Consider the following 19,134-nt stretch of genomic DNA (forward strand, 5'->3'; position numbering starts at 1 on the left):
TAAACGTACTGTCTCAAAATTATAATTCACTGCAAAGTAGATATGATTTGTATGCAACATGGCCATCAATAACATTGTCTTACAAGTTATTCTTCTCCCTTGTACTGTATTTAAGAGGAGAATATGAACAAATGAAAACTTCTAATGATCAATATTTGAATGTGGCCAACACGCACACACACACACACACACACACACACACACACACACATACACACACACACACACGCACACACGCACACACACACACACACACAAACACACAAACACATACTATATACACCTACATACATGTGTCACAACTGCCTCACACAGTAAGCTGAGTGATACATCATTGAGATGAAGAGGCAAAAACATGCTGACAGATTCCCTTAAAGTATTAACAAAAAAAATTAGCCTTACATCTCTACCACCATAATGCAGATTAAAAAAAAATAAGAAACATAAAAATAAAATCTGAATAATCAGGTGAGCAAACCTAATCAGAGCAAATACCAGACACTTTTCACCTAGTGACAGGTCCTCTCTAAATGCTCCATTCCATCTACAGGGGCATCAAATTATATTTTATAGCTAAGAGGCAATGATTGCAAAATGAATTAGAAAAATTAAAGAATGGATATTTGTATTATGAAATAGATTATAGAAAATGGTTTTTAATTACCCTCTCTCAAGATCATACGTATAGATGTGATAGCTGATTGGCTTACAGTCTTTGTAGTTTCTTACCCAGTACTGTTAAAGAGACCGCAATTTCATCATGGCCAGCATCATTTGTAGCAGAACACACGTATGTTCCAGTGTCTTCTACTGTTGGAGAAAATATTATGAGTGATCCTGAAGAAAGAAGTCTGTGGAAAAAAATCATATTACTGCACATTAATGTAAATAATGTTTGGAATAGCAAACATCTATTAACATCATCCCTAAAAGTATAAGAGCCATAAACTGTGAGACGAAATAAAACCCTCATGCTCAAGATTCGAGGTTATAAATTCTTGTAAATAACAACATAATAAATGAATGCCAGTATCCAAGTTCATAAATGTAACTTTGTATTTTTAGAGAAAATTGTAAATATGCCATAACAAGAAAAGAGCAAATAACCCGTAAAAGCTGTATGAACACCCAAGAGAGTGCCACTGTATTCCATGCAATGAGACTGGAAATTCTAAATGAATCATGGCAGTCCATCAAGAACCTTCATACTTACAACTTTTGAAGGACTCAGCAATTGGGCCCCCACTGATCTCGCATTGATTACATATGTTTAAACTTGCATGTTGCAAAAATTACACTCTTTTGGACCAGGCTTAATTTAGCCTTGAAAGGCTGAAATGATAGGTTTGCAATTAAGTTGGGCAATACTTTAAGAGGTTGTCCATTCTAAAAAGAAAAGTTTGCAGTTGCTTTATGTCCCCTATATGCCTCCAGTCAGAGGGCAGACCCATGCAACGTCTCTTAAATTCTCATCTATTCAGAGTAAGAAAATCACATAGATACAGACTTGTGACCACCCATGCTCAGTGCATATGCACACTGTTAGGAGTCAGCTGTCTTCAGTCATGTAACGTGACTGCAGACTTTTTATTTCACCGTCATGTGCGGAGGAGGACCCAGATAGTTACATTATATAGCTAATAACCATTTCAGTACTGCATCCCTGTCAGCAGCATTTAAATGGAGTGATGATCATGGGTCCTGATGAAGGCCACACCTTGGAACTCCAGAACTGACGTTTCTTAAGCACATTTCGAACTGAGGAAAGGGCAACTTGAAAACACTTCTTTTTATTGTCTTGCTATGTTTTTATAGCCTTCTCCTGCTTTGTGTGCCCCACCATTTTCATTTTCAGAGTGCTAGGCAGCAGCTTAAAAGAACCAATGGCTGCTGTTTTCTGGCACAAGGTTAGAGGAGGCTGGTTTTTATAAAGCTGTAAAATTGGCATCATCTGACCTTTCCTAATGATGATAGTGAACAAGTCATAACCCTAACAGACTAATTAAGGTTTGAAACCTTGGAGAAAGTTATCTCATCAAACAAATTTCCAAGGTTGCCCAAACATTTGCATCGGCAAATTTCCCTTTTTGAAATTTTTAAAATGTAACAGATGACATTTTTTTTTCTCCTAAAATACAAAGGAAATGTGTCATCTTTAACTTTATGCCTTTTACAGATAATTTAATCTTCCCCTTGCTTAACTGTTCACAATAACAGCAATAACAGTACTTTTGACCAGGGTTGCTCTAAATTTTACATGCCACTGTATAGATATGACTTTTTGATCACTTTTTACTCTATTCTTTTCTAAGGAGTATAAGCAAAAACTGCAATTCTGGCATTGTTTATGTCTTTTTGCTTTCTGCATGCGTGATTAAAAAAGATGTGGCTTTATAGTACGAGACGATACAATTACAGTGACACCCCATTTGTAACTGGACTTTTATATTTATTATATCTATTATATCTATGGACTGTTATTACTACTTTTCCACAAGAAAATAATTTTTTAAATATAAAGGTTTAACTTTTTTTTTTTGCATCATATTCTGAGAGCTATAATTTTTTCTTTAGAAGCTGCATTTCTTATTTGTACCAATTTGGGATCCATACATCTTTTTGATATTATTTTTACTTAATCTTAGGTGAGGCAGAATGAAGAAAATAGCAGTTCTTGAGTAGTTTTTTGACTTTTGCACTGTGGATTCACCATGCCTGATTTACAGTAATACATTTTTGTTGTACTGGTGATTATGGAAGTGGTGATACTAGATATGTGTCTTTTTTAGAGATGTTTTCTTTTTATTAGATTAAACAACATTTTAAACTGAAAAAATTGTTTTGTTTTGTTTGTTTTTAAGATTTCTTAAACACTTAAGAGTAATTTTTAAAATTTTCTTTTACAATTTTTTTAGTTCCTTAGGAGGATCCCTTGATGGCATAGAATACCCTGCACTACTTTAGAGAGCATTATTTAAGTCTGTCAGTGGTAGGGCACAGACACACAGCCGATTGACTCGTCTGAGGATCTCATCCCATTGCTCGGACTGACCGGCAGCTCTGCAGACCAGAGTGTGTCAGCTGCACAGAATTACATGTTGTCACACTGAGATCAGGAGAGCTGCCGGCCAGTCTGAGCATTGCAATGGAATCACCGTACGAGTCATATGGCCGTATGTAACTGCACCCTTAAGGTGGCTTTACACGCTACGATATCGTTAATGTTTTATCGTCGGGGTCATGTTGTTAGTGACGCACATCCGGCGTCATTAACGATATCGCAGCATGTGACACTTACCAGCGACCTTAAGCGACCTCAAAAATGGTGAAAATCGTTCACCATGGAGAGGTCGTCCCAAACTCAAAAATCGGTAAGGGTTGTTTATCCATGTTGTTCATCGCTCATGCGGCAGCACACATCGCTATGTGTGGCACCGCAGGAGCGAGGAACGTCTCTTTACCTGCCACCGGCCGCAATGCGGAAGGAAGAAGGTGGGCGGGATGTTACGTCCCGCTCATCTCCGCCCCCCCACTTTGATTGGCCGGCCGCTTTGTGACGTCACAGTGACGCCGAACGTCCCTCCCCCTTGAGGGAGGGATTATTCGGCAGTCACAGCGCCGCCGCCGACCAGGTAAGTGCGTGTGACGCTGCAGTAGCGATAATGTTCGCAGCGGCAGCGATCACACGATATCACATGGGCAACGGGGGACGGTACTTACACGCTCGATATTGCTAGAAATTGCTAGCAATATCGTAGCATGTAAAGCCACCTTTAGACTAAGTAAACAGCATATAAAAAATTGTCATGGTTTCATCCAGAAAACTTGGACAATTGTTTCTCATTTGTATGCAATCCATGTGTAATCTGTTAATATATATCAACATTTATTAAAAAAGGCAACAAGGTCAAATATATTGTTTCCTATTTTTAAAAATTACATTGTATCTGTAAAAAACTGATGCTATACAATGACTCCACATAGAATTAGATTTTTTTGCACACCCATAGATTTACATGGATGATTCATATCTGACAACTAGTGCATGGTACAAAAATTGGCGCTGCCCGTTTTTCAGGGATAGTTGGACTTAAAATGAGCTTGAACTTACATCAACAAGCTGCCTTGATGTCTTGCACAATCTATTAGGCACACTGCAGGTCATTGTAAGGCCTTTGTTTTCCATGCAATCCTTTATGTGATTGGAGGGAGCTGATTATGTGATACAGGGATTAATGGCTCCATCACTCCTTAGGCTATGTGCGCACAGTGCGTTTTTCGCGGCGTTTTTGCGCGTTTTTCGGGTGCGTTTTTGGCCTCAAAACTGCAGGACTTTGCTTCCCCAGCAAAGTCTATGAGTTTTCATTTTTGCTGTCCGCACACATCTGTTTTTTTTACCTGCGTTTTTGAGTTAAAAAAAAAATGGACATGTCAGTTCTTTCCTGCGTTTTTCTGCGTTTTCCCCCCATGCAATGCATTGGAAAAACGCAGCAAAACTCAGAGATCAAAAACGCACCAAATCGCGGCAAAAACGCATGCGTTTTTTCGACGCAGGTGCGTTTTTGTGTGTTTTTAGCGGCCAAAAACGCACAAAAACGCAGCGTCAAAAAGACGCAGTGTGCGAACCTAGCCTTAAGTTACTATTAGCTATGGCATATAAACCACTGCAAATGTTGACAACACTACTTTGCTATATATTTTCTGCTTATGAGAATTGAACACTGTTACACAGCGAGAACCCTGGCATCATGATACTGAGCTGAATATTCACTACTTTTTCATGTCCCAATGGAAACTGGCATGTCTATTATGATGTGGAAATTCCACGATATGACAGGAAGTGATTTAAAACCACACATGACCTTACAGTTGATTTTCTTGCTACAAAGGTTCTTTATCTGTTACTTTTTTGATGCCTCTATATATTTTTTTGTTTCACTGTAAAATTTTCACAGTTTTAAAAAAATATGCGTATCTTTCTAAAAATAATCCTAAAACCCAAGGCTCATGGTTACTGTACCTGTAAGTATTCTGATTGATGTCTGTATAAAGGAGCTGGTCATTTTTCTTCCACTCCACTCTTGGTTTAGGACTGCCCGTAACATCACAGTTCAATGTTGTTTGCTTGTTTACCAATGCTGTAATGTTTTGTGGACCAGGAATTATAGATGGATGATCTGAAGAATAATTTCAGGGACACAAAAACATATTCATATACTGACTACAATATGTGACATCCTGGAAATAGGTCACTTGTGTTACATGTGAAGGTACCCTAACAATGCAGTACAAGGAAACTGTGAGCTACTAATCACAATCCAAAAATATTACTCTATAAAAGGAGGTTGTTCTAAAATGAAAGCTCCTTTAGAGAGTTTAACAAGGCATTAGTATCCAATTCTCTTCCATAGGACACAACGTAAAGTTTTCCCTAGATGTCTAGATAATTCCGTTGAACAAAGGTATCGGGTGGGAGAACAAGGGGAGTGGAGGAGAGAAATTTTTTTGGTATTGTTTCTTTTTTTGTGAGCAGGGTGGGAAGTTTGCAATTATATACAGAAATATAGAGCATATAAGCTTTAAGAGGTCATATTGAAATTTTGAATTAAGGCCCCTTTACACACTGAGACTTTCAGCGATCCCACCAGCGATCCCAACCTGGCCGGGATCGCTACAAAGTCTCTGGTGAGTCTCTGGTGAGCTGTCAAACAGGCAAACCTGGCCAACGACGCAACAGCGATCCGGACCTGCAGAACGACCTAGCTAGTCAAACACTGGAAACGAGTGATGTGTCACAATATCTGTCAATCACTATTCTCTGTCAGTCGGTCTCTCCCTCTCGGTCTCTATTCTCTCTCTGTCGGTCCGTCACTATCTCTGTCCCTCTCTCACAGTCTGTCGGTCATTTTCCCCTCCTCTGTCATACTCACCGATCCCCGGCGCGGCGCTGCACGGCATTCACACTGCTGCGGCGGCTTTTACTATTTTGAAAAAACCGGCCGCTCATTAAACAATTTTGTATTCCCTACTTTCCCCGCCCACAGGCGCCTATGATTGGTTGCAGTGAGACACGCCCCCACGCTGAGTGACAGGTGTCTCACTGCACCCAATCACAGCAGCCGGTGGGCGTGTCACTATGGAGTATAGAAATAAATAAATAAATAATTAAAAAAACCGGCGTGCGGTTCCCCCCAAATTTAATACCAGCCAGATAAAGCCATACGGCTGAAGGCTGGTATTCTCAGGATGGGGAGCGCCACGTTATGGGGAGCCCCCCAGCCTAACAATATCAGTCAGCAGCCGCCCAGAATTGCCGCATACATTATATGCGACAGTTCTGGGACTGTACCCGGCTCTTCCAGATTTACCCTGGTGCGTTGGCAAATCGGGGTAATAAGGAGTTATTGGCAGCCCATAGGTGACAATAAGTCCTAGATTAATCATGTCAGGCGTCTCCCCGAGATACCTTCTATGACTAATCTGTAAATTACAATAAATAAACACACACACCCGAAAAAATCCTTTATTAGAAATAGAAAACACAAACAAATTCCCTCATCACCAATTTTATCAGCCCCAAAAAGCCCTCCTTGTCCGGCGTAATCCACGGACCTCCAGCGTCGCTTCCAGCTCAGCTGCATGGAGGTGACAGGAGCAGCAGAAGACACCGCCGCTCCTGTCACCTCCACGCATCTAATGAAGACAGCCGCGCGATCGTCTGAGCTGTCACTGAGGTTACCCGCTGTCACTGGATCCAGTGGTGGATGCAGCGGTGGATGCAGCGGTGGCCGCGGGTAACCTCAGTGACAGCTCAGCTGATCGCGCTACTCACCTCAGTTGCTGCCTGGAGCTGACCGGAGCGGCGGTGAGTAGCGCGATCAGCTGAGCTGTCACTGAGGTTACCCGCGGCCACCGCTGCATCCATCGCTGGATCCAGTGACAGCGGGTAACCTCAGTGACAGCTCAGCCGATCGCACGGCTGTCTTCATTAGCTGCGTGGAGGTGACAGGAGCGGCGGTGTCTTCTGCTGCTCCTGTCACCTCCATGCAGCTGAGCTGGAAGCGACGCTGGAGGTCCGTGGATTACGCCGGACAAGGAGGGCTTTTTGGGGCTGATTAAATTGGTGATGAAGGAATTTATTTGTGTTTTTTATTTCTAATAAAGGATTTTTTGGGTGTGTGTGTTTATTTACTGTAATTTACAGATTAATCATGGAAAGTATCTCGGGGAGACGCCTGACATGATTAATCTAGGACTTATTGGCAGCTATGGGCTGCCAATAACTCCTTATTACCCCGATTTGCCAACGCACCAGGGCAAATCGGGAAGAGCCGGGTACAGTCCCAGAACTGTCGCATATAATGTATACGGCAATTCTGGGCGGCTGCTGACTGATATTGTTAGGCTGGGGGGCTCCCCATAACGTGGAGCTCCCCATCCTGAGAATACCAGCCTTCAGCCGTAGGGCTTTATCTGGCTGGTATTAAAATTGGGGGTTACCGCACGCCGTTTTTTTTAATTATTTAATTATTTATTTCACTGCACAGTATAGACCCGCCCACCGGCTGCTGTGATTGAGTGCAGTGAGACACCTGTCACTCAGTGTGGGGGCATGTCTCACTGCAACCAATCATAGGCGCCTGTGGGCAGGGAAAGTAGGGAATACGAAATTGTTTAATGAGCGGCCGGCTTTTTCAAAATAGTAAAAGCCGCCGCAGCAGTGTGAATGCCGTGCAGCGCCGCGCCGGGGATCGGGGATCGGTGAGTAAGAGAGAGGAGGGGAAAATGACCGACAGACTGTGAGAGAGGGACAGAGATAGTGACGGACCGACAGAGAGAGAATAGAGACCGAGAGGGAGAGACCGACTGACAGAGAATAGTGATTGACAGATATTGTGACACATCACTCGTTTCCAGTGTTTTAAGTCCCCTTTACACACTGAGACTTTGCTGCACAGCGGGAAACAAAGGACCAAAGAATGGTCCTGAACGATTTGTAGCGATCAGCAACTTCCCAGCAGGGGCCAGGTCGCTGATGTGTTTCACACACTGCAATGTCGCTGGGGAGGTCGCTATTACGTCACAAAACCGGTGACGTTACAGCGATGTCGTTTGCGATGTTGCAGTGTGTAAAGCCACCTTTATGCCTTTCATTTTACCCCTTCTGCACACATGGGTATGACATCAGCACAGGTCCTTCTAGTCACTTAATAAAACAATTCTATAATATAATTAGCATAAATAACAGGGGAGGATGGACAGGCAGGGGGGCGGGAATCACTATGAATACCCACCCCAGCTATCAGCTGATCGGCTGCTGCTGCCATTCAAAAAGCTGCTCATTTTACAAACTTTACTTGCTTGTGTTTCAAACCCTATACATCTAAGCTAACAATTAAAGCTATGTATATGTGGCATCCCTGAGGCATCAGGTGCCACAGGGTACTGTATCCAGTTACAGGTGCAGTACTTATCCAGGGTTCCTGGGAGACCAGTGCCGGTAAACACCAAACAACACCATTCAAAACACACACATTTCTTTGCCCTTTTTCCAGACTAGGTAACAGGCTAAAGACGGATATGATGGATGGCCACCTATTGGTCAGGACTTATCTAATTGTGCTAGTCAGAAACCCGAGAGGGGAAGGGGCTAGTCTGGACAGTTGACAGTTGACAGGGACATTTGAAAGTCAGTTAGGAGTTGACGTTGAGTCAGGGAGGGTGTGAGGAGACTCAGGTCCAGTGAGAAACACGAGGGGTGACATTGGTGGGTCAAAAGGAGTAAGGTCATCAGGGAGAGTACAGTGTCAGTACTCATGGAACCGAGCACAGGTGGGGTGCAGAGCCCTACTATAGGAATATGCTTTAGGCTCAACTGTTAAATCTGCCAGGTGAAAGGTTCCTCACCAACTTTAGAGTCCAGGACATAGCAGCAATGAGGGAACCTGGGAACTGGGACGGAAGTCCAACCCATTGAGAGGTTCAAGCTGCCTGCCATATGGGCCAGGACTGTGAGACCAGGAGGGGAACCCAAAACGCTTTAGGCCACGGGGACCCACCAATTACAGAATGGTGCATGGAAGAAGAGCCCACCAGGTCACAACACCGGCACCAGGATCAAAGGAACACAGGATCACCTGAGATCCAGATTGGCGGAGACCAGCGCCAAACGAGTGGCGGTACCACAGAACCAGTGAGTAAAGAACAAGTTGAACTGCAGTCCCTGCGTTGTCTGAATTTTTCTCACACTTCGGCATCACCAACTTTCACTATACTACAACCATCATCATTTTCCCCTGGGGCTTAGCTCTACTTGTGGAGAGCCATAAGATCCAAGCTGCCCATTACCAAAAGCCCCAGCCGCGAGAGACTACGCAGCGGCAGCTCCCTCATATAGCCGCATACCGCAAGTGGTGTCACGAAAGACAACAGGCCCTGGGGTGTGTCAGCTAGAATCAGCCTGATAGTGCCAGTATAGCACTAGCTTTAAGTTATATAGGAAAATCCTGGTGATTGGTGTGCTTTAAAGAAGTTTACATTCTGGAAAAAAATTAGTTGGCAACTTTGCTGTACAGGTCAGCATGATTACAGTGATAGCAAATTAATATAGTTTCTTTATTTTTACCACTTAAAAAAAATGGTCATTAGAGATGTAAGAGTGCCTGTATTTTTGCAGGACAAGCTGTATCATTATCATTTTGGAAACCATATGACTTTCTGATCTCTTTTTATTCCATATTTTTCTGAGGTGATTTGAGAATGATTCAGAGGCATCTAAGATATTGAACTGTTGCAATCCCAGCAAGCTCCAATTGCAAAAGTTACTCTCAGATGCTGGCTGTATAGCACATGCTCCGTACATGTAGTGCATTTATGGAGGATGTTGCCAAGAGGTTAAATAAATATGTAAACTGCTTGATTATTGTCTACCATTGGGGGAGAATTGGTAGGCCGGTCCTGCTGAAATGGATACGTTCAGATATGTATGCCTTTAAAATACCCATGTGACCCTTTATAATCTGCATGCAGATCTTGTTCTATATCAAAACTGAAATAAAATGAACAGATCTCTTTCGTTCTAAAAATATACATACCAAGGACCAAAAGTTCGGCTTTCCTTTGGCTAGATCCTGCTGCATTTGTTGCTAAGCAGACGTAATGACCTGAGTCTTTGATATCGGTTAATGGAAAGTATAATGAACCAGATCCTGAAATAAAATACCTACAATAAAGAACACAGTATGTTATTTAATGAGTCTTATACCTATATACCGTGTTTTCAGATTATAAGATGCACTTTTCCTCCCAAAAATAAGGGAGGAAAATGTGGGGTGTGTCTTAAAATCTATATGTAGCTAACCGGGGGGTGGTGAAAAGGGGTCACAGGAGGCAGGGCAATGCTGTACGCTGTGCTGTGGGTGCTTTTCTGTGCTGCGGGAGGCACTGCTCTGTGCGGCGGGCAGCACTGCTTTGTGCGGCTCTGTGCAGCTGGCGATGCTGCTCTGTGTGGTGGGCAGCGAGGCTCTGTGAGGCAGGCAGCAAGGCTCTGTGCCGGGCGATTCTGAAAATGTCGGCGGTAAGGGCTTCAAATAATGGTGCCCAGAGTCAGCGCGTGTGAAGATGGAGCTCTCAGCTCAAGCTCTCATCTGCGCATGTGCCAACTCTGGTCCACCATTTCTTTGAAGCCCACACTGCCGACATCTTCAGAATGGCCAGTGCCACACTGCCCGTAGTGAGCACCAGCACAAAGCAGGCCAGTTACCCCAGCACAGAGCAACGCCGGCTGCACAAGCACAGAGCAGCGCCGGCTGCCCCAGCATAGACAGCACTGGCTGCCCCAGCACAGAGCAGCTTCCACTGCCTCAGCATAGACAGCACCGTCTGCCCCAGCACAGAGCAGCTCCCTCTGCCCCAGCATAGACAGCGCCGGCTGCCCCAGGACAGAGCATCTGGGCCCCCTCTGCTCCGCCCGCAGCATCGCCGTATTCCAGCACCACCCCTGCCTCCTATGACCCCACTCCACCACTGCTGCCGCCCCACCTTACCGGTAAGACACCACCGGATCATAAAACGGACCCCATATTTTTTTTTTGCCTTTTTTTATCTCTAAATTTGGGGTGCGTCTTATAAAACGAAAAATGCGGTAGTTTGTGTTTACATCTCCTATGAAAAAAATGACAATTAAGAGTCCTCAGTGGTTGATCACTTTTAATGGCTAACCAAAAAAATGGTAACACATAGCAGGATCTCTGGATTATTCAGGTCTCTTCATCAGGCTCAGTATAAAACAAAATCTGAAGAGTCACATATTTATATACAACAGGACATAGAATGGAGCAGTAAATTATACATGTAATAAGAACAGAACTACCAATGTGGGAAGGAGAGAAACCGTTGTGGCAGTAAATATTAGAACAGTTCATAGGTAAGGAGTGCGCAAGTTTTATTTTCCCCTGATTGAGGTCTGGTCCAGAGTTATGATGCCCCCTAATGGTCTCAGGAGCACATTACTTACTTGATATATAATGACCTAATCCATGTGATACACTCATTCTTGCTCTGAGTGTGTCATAAGTTTGTGCTCCTAAACTCATTTGTCTTTCTGGGATTTGAAGTTTCCTTTCAATAGTTAATAGTATAAGATTATAGCCAAGCAATCCAATAATTGTGATTAGCAAATACAAAAAGATAACCCATGTTTATTTGATGCATTTAAAAAGAACTGTTGTCCAAAATTTAACACAACACAAAAACACTCCCCTAAAAAAAGTTACACATAGTATGGACAAGCTGGGAGATATAGGTAGGTACACAATAAATGTATAACCTATTATGCCATGTTGCTGCCCCTAATATAATGCTCTACCTGTCCGTGGAGGTTGGTACCCTAAAATACCGCAAATGGCGCCCCCACTCACCGTCGACTTTCCCTTTATAAATCCCTAGACATGTCCCTGTCTCACCATGTGATTAACAAACAACAACTCATCCACAAAAATGAACCAAACCAAAAAAGATTATCTTCTCTGGGTTACCAATGATGCTCACCTGGCACTCACTTTGCAAAAAACGAAGGAGGTCTCTAACTACAACATTATAGGCATTGATCAGCTAGTACCCGAATAGCAAAGACTATGCCTACACCCGTGATGTCCAGACATCATTCCATGGTTCCATCGAATAGATAATATTGTACATCCAATAAATATTATTTAATAATTCAGGTGTAGCATGTAGTAATGTCAGGGATGTTCAAATAAGAATTGCTTCCCTTTAAAAGTCTGATGCCATATTGTGGCCTCAACACGTTTCTCCTTCCTCATAGGTTCATCAGGAGGCCTTGAACATGAAGATGTAGTTCCCCGGATGTGATGGATTCTGAATGTGCTCCTGTTGATACCTCCATGGAGCCCTGACCCAAGCTATCACAAGCTGATAAGCTATCAACAGAAGCACATTCAGTATTCACCACATCCAAGGAACTATATCTCACATTCATCACAGTTACAGATGATGACACTTTAAGGCCCAGTCACACTAAACAACTTACCAGCGATCCCAACAATGTTCCAACCTGATAGGGATCGCTGGTAAGTTGCTAGGAGGTTGCTGGTGAGATGTCACACTGCCACACTCCAGCGATCCCACCAGCAACCTGACCTGGCAGGGATCGCTGGAGCGTGGCTACACGAGTTGCTGGTGAGCTCACCAGCAACCAGTGACCAGCCGCCAGCCAGCAGAGCCGCGTGGAAGCGATGCTGCGCTTGGTAACTAAGGTAAATATCGGGTAACCAACCCGATATTTACCTTGGTTACCAGCGCACACTGCTTAGCGCTGGCTCCCTGCTCTCCTAGCTACAGTACACATCGGGTTAATTACCCGATGTGTGCTGCAGCTAAATGTGCACAGAGCAATGAGCAGCGCACACTGAGCGCTGGCTCCTTGCTCTTCTAGTTACAGCACACATCGGGTTAATTACCCGATGTGTGCTGCAGCTAAATATGCACAGAGCAGGGAGCAGCGCACAATGCTTAGCGCTGGCTCCCTGCTCTCCTAGCTACAGCACACATCGGGTTAATTACCCGATGTGTACTACAGCTACATGTGCACAGAGTAGGAGCCGGCACTGACAGCTGAGAGCGGCGGAGACTGGTAACGAAGGTAAATATCGGGTAACCAAGGTAAGGGCTTCTTGGTTACCCGATGTTTACCGTGGTTACCAGCGTCCACAGAAGCCGGCTCCTGCTGCCTGCACATTTAGTTGTTGCTGTCTCGCTGTCACACACAGCGATGTGTGCTTCACAGCAGGAGAGCAACAACTAAAATATGGCCCAGGACATTCAGCAACAACCAACGACCTCACAGCAGGGGCCAGGTTGTTGCTGGATGTCACACACAGCAACATCGCTAGCAACATCGCTGTTACGTCACAAAAGTTGTTCGTTAGCAGCGATGTTGCTAGCGATGTTGCTAGCGATGTTGTTTAGTGTGACTGGGCCTTTACTTGTGAGCATTATACAGGCAGAACAGATAAAGTGAACTTCCATCTTCCAGGTACTTGGCCACATGGGTCAATGTGTTACACTGTGAAACATGCACCAAGACTATTTGCTGTGATCGCTGACAAGAGCCGCTCCTAGAGCCGCTACCATATTCTTGTGCCCACAACTGTGCAGATCCCTTTCCTCTCTAAGGTCCGCCACATCTGCCCGATACTAGGCTCCCTTCCAACACTCTCTCTAGCAAGAATCATCCACTTGCCTGTCATCACTTATAATTCTTTCCTGATCTTGCTCCCTGGTACACAGCACATAGACCCAAAACACTTGTCTTCTTGCTCAGGGTCTCCACTAAACAGCCCTTGAACAAGGAACTGACTTACCCTGGTCTCTATCACTCCTCTCTCTACCTGAATAGGTATTAACCATGTCCTTTCCAAACAATAGTCTATAAGAGTAAAAAGGAAGACAGTGACCTCTTGTGGCTACTAGTTAGTACTGCATTCCACAAAGAAATTAACAATTGTTACCACTGGAATACCATTGAGAAATACAAACATTACACAAATATGATTGGTGTCTTCAGGGGGGAACGTGACAGCCTGTCCATCTCCTTACAAGATAATTTGCAATCTTGCTTTATTTTCATTTTTTTCACTTTAACAATTAAAAAATGCTTATAAAGGTTACAAAGGTGCACCTAACCTTCACAAGTGCTGTCTTATAGGGACATATCTAGATATACAGTATGCCCCACATATGAGATGCAGCTTATATTCTGCTTCTGTTTTAGCAGGGCCAGGCTGCCCTTGTAATATTCAGCTGAGTAGCTGCCTTATTATCCTACAATTAGCCTACAATGACCTTGGTTATCTTATAAACCCCCACTTTTGTGGCCCCATTACCTTTCAAGTAAGCTAATATACCCAGGAACCATACTTCCTGAAATTTTCTACAGGATTTTCGATAAGCACGGATATAACAGTGAAGTTTATAAAATGTGCTTCCCTTTAATCAAAGTATTAACCAGATCATATTTTTCATACACTTTTGAAGATTTGACATTAAAGATAAGAATCCAACCTTTCACTGTTTCCTTCTAGAATGGCGCCATCTTTCCTCCATGATATTCGAGGTGAAGGGATGCCTGTAGCGATGCAATCCAAAGTAGCAGGTTTATTTGAGAAAGCTGTTACTAGATTGGGACCATCTTTTATTGAAGGAGGAACTGTTGATAGAAAAATAATTAATGCAAAACAAAACAGTATGAAAACATTTACTTCATTTTAGCAAATGTGGTGGGGATATGATCTTAATAATATTTGTTGTGAATATTTAAAAGGTATTGTCCATGCATATGGTACTGATGCAAGTCAGGTCATCAAGAGCAGATTGGTAAGAGAAGCCAATATTCGGTGCTGCCAAAGAATATATGTTTTTTGGCTCTGGTGCAAGCTCATAAACAGTTTAGATGGAGCTAATGAGGGGGTGTCCTACAGAAGCCAGAAACAGTCGGCAGCACCCACTACACTTTCAATGGAGTTAAACTCAACAGCTCTGTTCAAGGTGTGAATATCTAGCCACCGTCATAGCAAAAAACACCCTATTGGTGGGAGCGAAAGATGTCTGGCATCCACCACTTTGCCATTGATGACCTATGTCCTCCTGGCAACCCCTTTAAATATCCCAGATTATTCTCCTGACCTTTCTAGTTTAGCCTTTGCACCCGACTACACCATGCTCCTGTTCACAAAATTACTGCAGTTGGAGGAGCATGTGACGAGACAGCCACCTCCTATTGAAAAAAAACCATTCAAATTAGAAAGCTGGTTTTGAATTGGAAGAGACTGCTGGCTGGATGGGGTCTTATGTTACTCCATTGGCAGCCATGTTGTGGATAGGACCATGGTACAATCTGTGGCAATGGCTGCACTACAAAGTGCAGGAGAAAAACCTGTCATACCTATATATTTGTGGCACAAAAACATGTCCCCAACACATCTGTTAAAAAAAAGATATAGTGTCCAACCTTTTTAACCTCAATGATATTATGCAGTGGAACCATGGAGGCACACATGGAGCAGCACATGGGGCACACGTAAAGCCACACATGGAGCATCACATGGAGTCACACAAAGCCCCACATGGAGCATCAAATGAAACCACACACAGGCACACATAGAGCCACACATGGAGCATTCACATGGTGCCGCACAGAGGCACACATATAGCCACACACGGAGCAACACATGGAGTGTCACTTGGAGCCACAAGGAGGCACACATGAAGCCACAAAAAAGGGGAATTACACAGAGCCACACATGGATGCAGAGATGGAGGCACACGTAGAACCCCATATGGAGCCACACATAAAGCCACACAAAAAGAGGATCACATAGAGCCACACATGGTGGCATAGATGGAGGCACACATAGAGCCACACATGGAGCCACACAAAGCTACACATGGAGCATCTCATGCGTATGTAGCAAACATGCTGTGCCTCATTAGCATTGTATTATGTATTCCTATACATAGCGCTATAGTGCATTATCACCTTTATATTATGTCCCACTTATATATAAAACAAATATTAATAATGTAAATATATCAAGAATTAGCATTACCATGGACATTCAGCATAAATTCTCTGATGTTTTGGCCAGCAACATTGCTAGCTATACAGGTGTACCGTCCAGTGTCTGTCACTTTTGCATTGTCAATTTGCAAAAATTGTCCATCAGATGAAATGTGGACTCGGGAGTTCAACTGAAAGAGACAAAACATATCCTCTTTTATTTCTTTTATCTAAAGAATAACTGAACATGATGAATTATACCCACTGAGCTTATTAATTTGCTTGGTCAGATATGGAACACAAAATTGGAACAAAAATATCACAACAGAGGAGAAGTGTATCTTCAGACAAGGCATGAAAAGTGTAAGTTAGGAGGAAAGAGAGAAATGACTCAATGAACTAAGCAGGTATACCACGAACATTACTCTATAAAATAGACCCACGAAAAACAAGGCCTCTTATGTTCTACCAAACGGACAGATGAAGGCATCAGCATCCCCAGTCCTGCTGTATTTACCAATAATGGCTGGTCATCCTTCATCCACGTGATCTTTGGAGCAGGCAAAGCGTCTGATTTACATTCCAGAATAATCTGCTTGCTTTGTAGCACAGAAACATTATGGATTCCATTGATGCCTACAATGCTCGGAGGCACTATAGAGAAAGAAGGAGCCAAGTATTTAATGCACGGTTGTCTGTACCTAGTCAGCCATGTGGTTGGCATTCATTTTACTTTCTTCAGGAGCCAGAATATAATAGCCATGTCTACAACCAGATTAATATCCTATTGTGCCACAAGCTTGAAAACTTTATTGGCAAAATTACTGATTTCATCTGCCACATAACAAACCTCAATTCAAGATACTGAGGAGTTGCTCGGTTATACGATATCCACAGTTTTAAAACTTTCCTCCAGTGTCTACAGTAATGGAAAAAAGCTAAACCACAGAATCAACTGCAATAAATGTACACGGAGTCTGAATGTTGGAACAGGTAACTAAGGACTGCCCAGGATAACTGGCATGTAGACATGGAGAAAGTGTACAAGCCCTGTATAATATCACCAATCATTCTCACATTGCTATAAATTGTGTCTGTGCCCATGTCTAGCTCCCAAATGGATGGATTTCTTTTCTGAACTTACTGTGAACAGTTACTGTAAATTCTTTTTTAGCTTCTCCAGCTTGGTTTGTAACCAGACAACTATAAAGCCCGATGTGCTCCTCCTGGAGACATGAGAGAGATAGTTAGGAAACAAAAAGTAAATACATTGAAAATGATATACAGTATGAGCAGTAAATCTAAAAGCCAATAGAGAAATATTAGGCTGACCATGCATGAAGGGTGTCAGACAGTCCTTTTCTAAATGACTTTGTTAATGGCTGGTATGAAAACATTGCCATCGTGGGCAACAATGACATATGATAGCAGCAATCGATAAGTGATTTGTCATTTTGTGATCTACAATCTAGTTTGTTCTACCAGTAATGATTTGTTAAGTTTATCAAATACAGCACGTAAGAACAACCAAAAAGCCAACAATGGACAACAATTTGTCAAGTTATCAGCCATTGGTTGGCATCTGTCATGCTTAGTTGTGACATAAAAATCCAGATTGTTGGCACAAAAAACCTAAATTAGCCTTTTGGGCACATTAAAAAGTATGAGGGGATCTGTCAGCAGGTGTATGCTTCCCAATCTGAGAGCAGTATAAAATAGAAGCAAGAAACAAAGAATTGGCAGCAAGCCACTTACTGTGCTTCTTGCTGTAGTTGTAGTAAAATCAATTGTTTTATTTACTGTAGCTCAGTTATGAGCCCTGTCTAAGGGGTACTTTACACACTACGACATCGCAGCTGCGATGTCGGTGGGGTCAAATCAAAAGTGACGCACATCCAGCGTCGCTGTCGATATCATAGTGTGTAAATCCTTTTTGACACGATTAACGAGCGCAAAAGCGTCGTAATCGTATCATCGGTGGAGTGTCCGACATTTTCATAATTTCGCTGCCGCGACGGTACGATGTTGTTCCTAGTTCCCCTGCGGCAGCATACATCGCTATGTGAGAAGCCGCAGGAGCGAGGAACATCAGCTTACCTGCGTCACCGCGGCTCACGCCGGCTATGCGGAACGACGGAGGTGGGCGGGATGTTTAAGTCCCACTCATCTCCGCTCCTCCGCTTCTATTGGCCGCCTGCCGTGTGACGTCGCTGTGACGTCGCACAACCCGCCCCTTTAGGAAGGAGGCGGGTCGCCGGCCAGAGCGACGTCGCAGGGCAGGTGAGTGCGTGTGACACTGTCGTAGCGATAATGTTTGCTACAGCAGCTATCACTAGATATCGCTGCTGCGACGGGGGCGGGGACTATCGCGCTCGTCATCGCAAGCATCGGCTTGCGATGTCGTAGTGTGCAAAGTACCCCTAAGGCCCTCTTCAGACATTGGTATAAAAAAAGCATATGTTGCACAGTCCGTTTTTCTATTTGTGCGGCTATATGTATGTATGCCTGTGTCATATGTGTGTAATCCATGTGGCACATAGCAGAAAAAAATGCATGACACTGAAATTAATGATTTGGATGTATAAAGATGTGCAAATACAGATAGGTGATAGATTAATTGATTGATTGATTGATTGAAAATAGGTAGCTGATAGCTAGATAGAAAGTTAGCTAGATAGAAGGTACAGCTATTTAGCCAAAGAAATAAATAATTAAATGAAAAAAACAACAATGTGGGGTCCCCTCCTTTTTTGATAGCCAGCAAAGGTAAAGCAGACAGCTAATAGCGGATGCTATCATGCTGGGAAGGTCCATGGTTATTGGGCCCTTCCCAGCCTAAAAGTAGCAACCTGCAGCCAACTCAGAAGTGGCACATCCAATTTGATGTGCTAATTCTGGCATTTTGCCTTCGCTCTTCCCGATTGTTCTGGTGCTTTGGCAAGTTGGGTAATGGTTTATAGGGTTGATTTCAGCTGAGAATTGTCCAAAAGTTATGAGAAGGTTATGAGGACAGATGAGTACATCTACCAATTTATACTATGATTGTCGCGGGCGGG

The 19,134-nt window shown here is 43.3% G+C and overlaps 1 protein-coding gene across 1 annotated transcript in view; it reads right to left on the bottom strand.

Moving 5' to 3' along the window:
* HMCN1 (hemicentin 1) overlaps positions 1 to 19,134 on the bottom strand; it is a 921,797-nt gene that overhangs the window by 345,692 nt on the left and 556,971 nt on the right. The window contains exons 70-76 of the mRNA XM_075322013.1: positions 17,223 to 17,304; positions 16,596 to 16,732; positions 16,128 to 16,269; positions 14,584 to 14,728; positions 10,095 to 10,222; positions 5,021 to 5,177; positions 730 to 851 (exon numbers count right to left, since the gene is read on the bottom strand). Of these exons, the coding sequence (XP_075178128.1) occupies positions 730 to 851; positions 5,021 to 5,177; positions 10,095 to 10,222; positions 14,584 to 14,728; positions 16,128 to 16,269; positions 16,596 to 16,732; positions 17,223 to 17,304 (913 nt within the window). The remainder of the gene's footprint in view (positions 1 to 729; positions 852 to 5,020; positions 5,178 to 10,094; positions 10,223 to 14,583; positions 14,729 to 16,127; positions 16,270 to 16,595; positions 16,733 to 17,222; positions 17,305 to 19,134) is intronic.

This window comes from Anomaloglossus baeobatrachus, chromosome 8 (assembly GCF_048569485.1).
Source record: "Anomaloglossus baeobatrachus isolate aAnoBae1 chromosome 8, aAnoBae1.hap1, whole genome shotgun sequence".
Lineage (NCBI taxonomy): Eukaryota > Metazoa > Chordata > Amphibia > Anura > Aromobatidae > Anomaloglossus > Anomaloglossus baeobatrachus.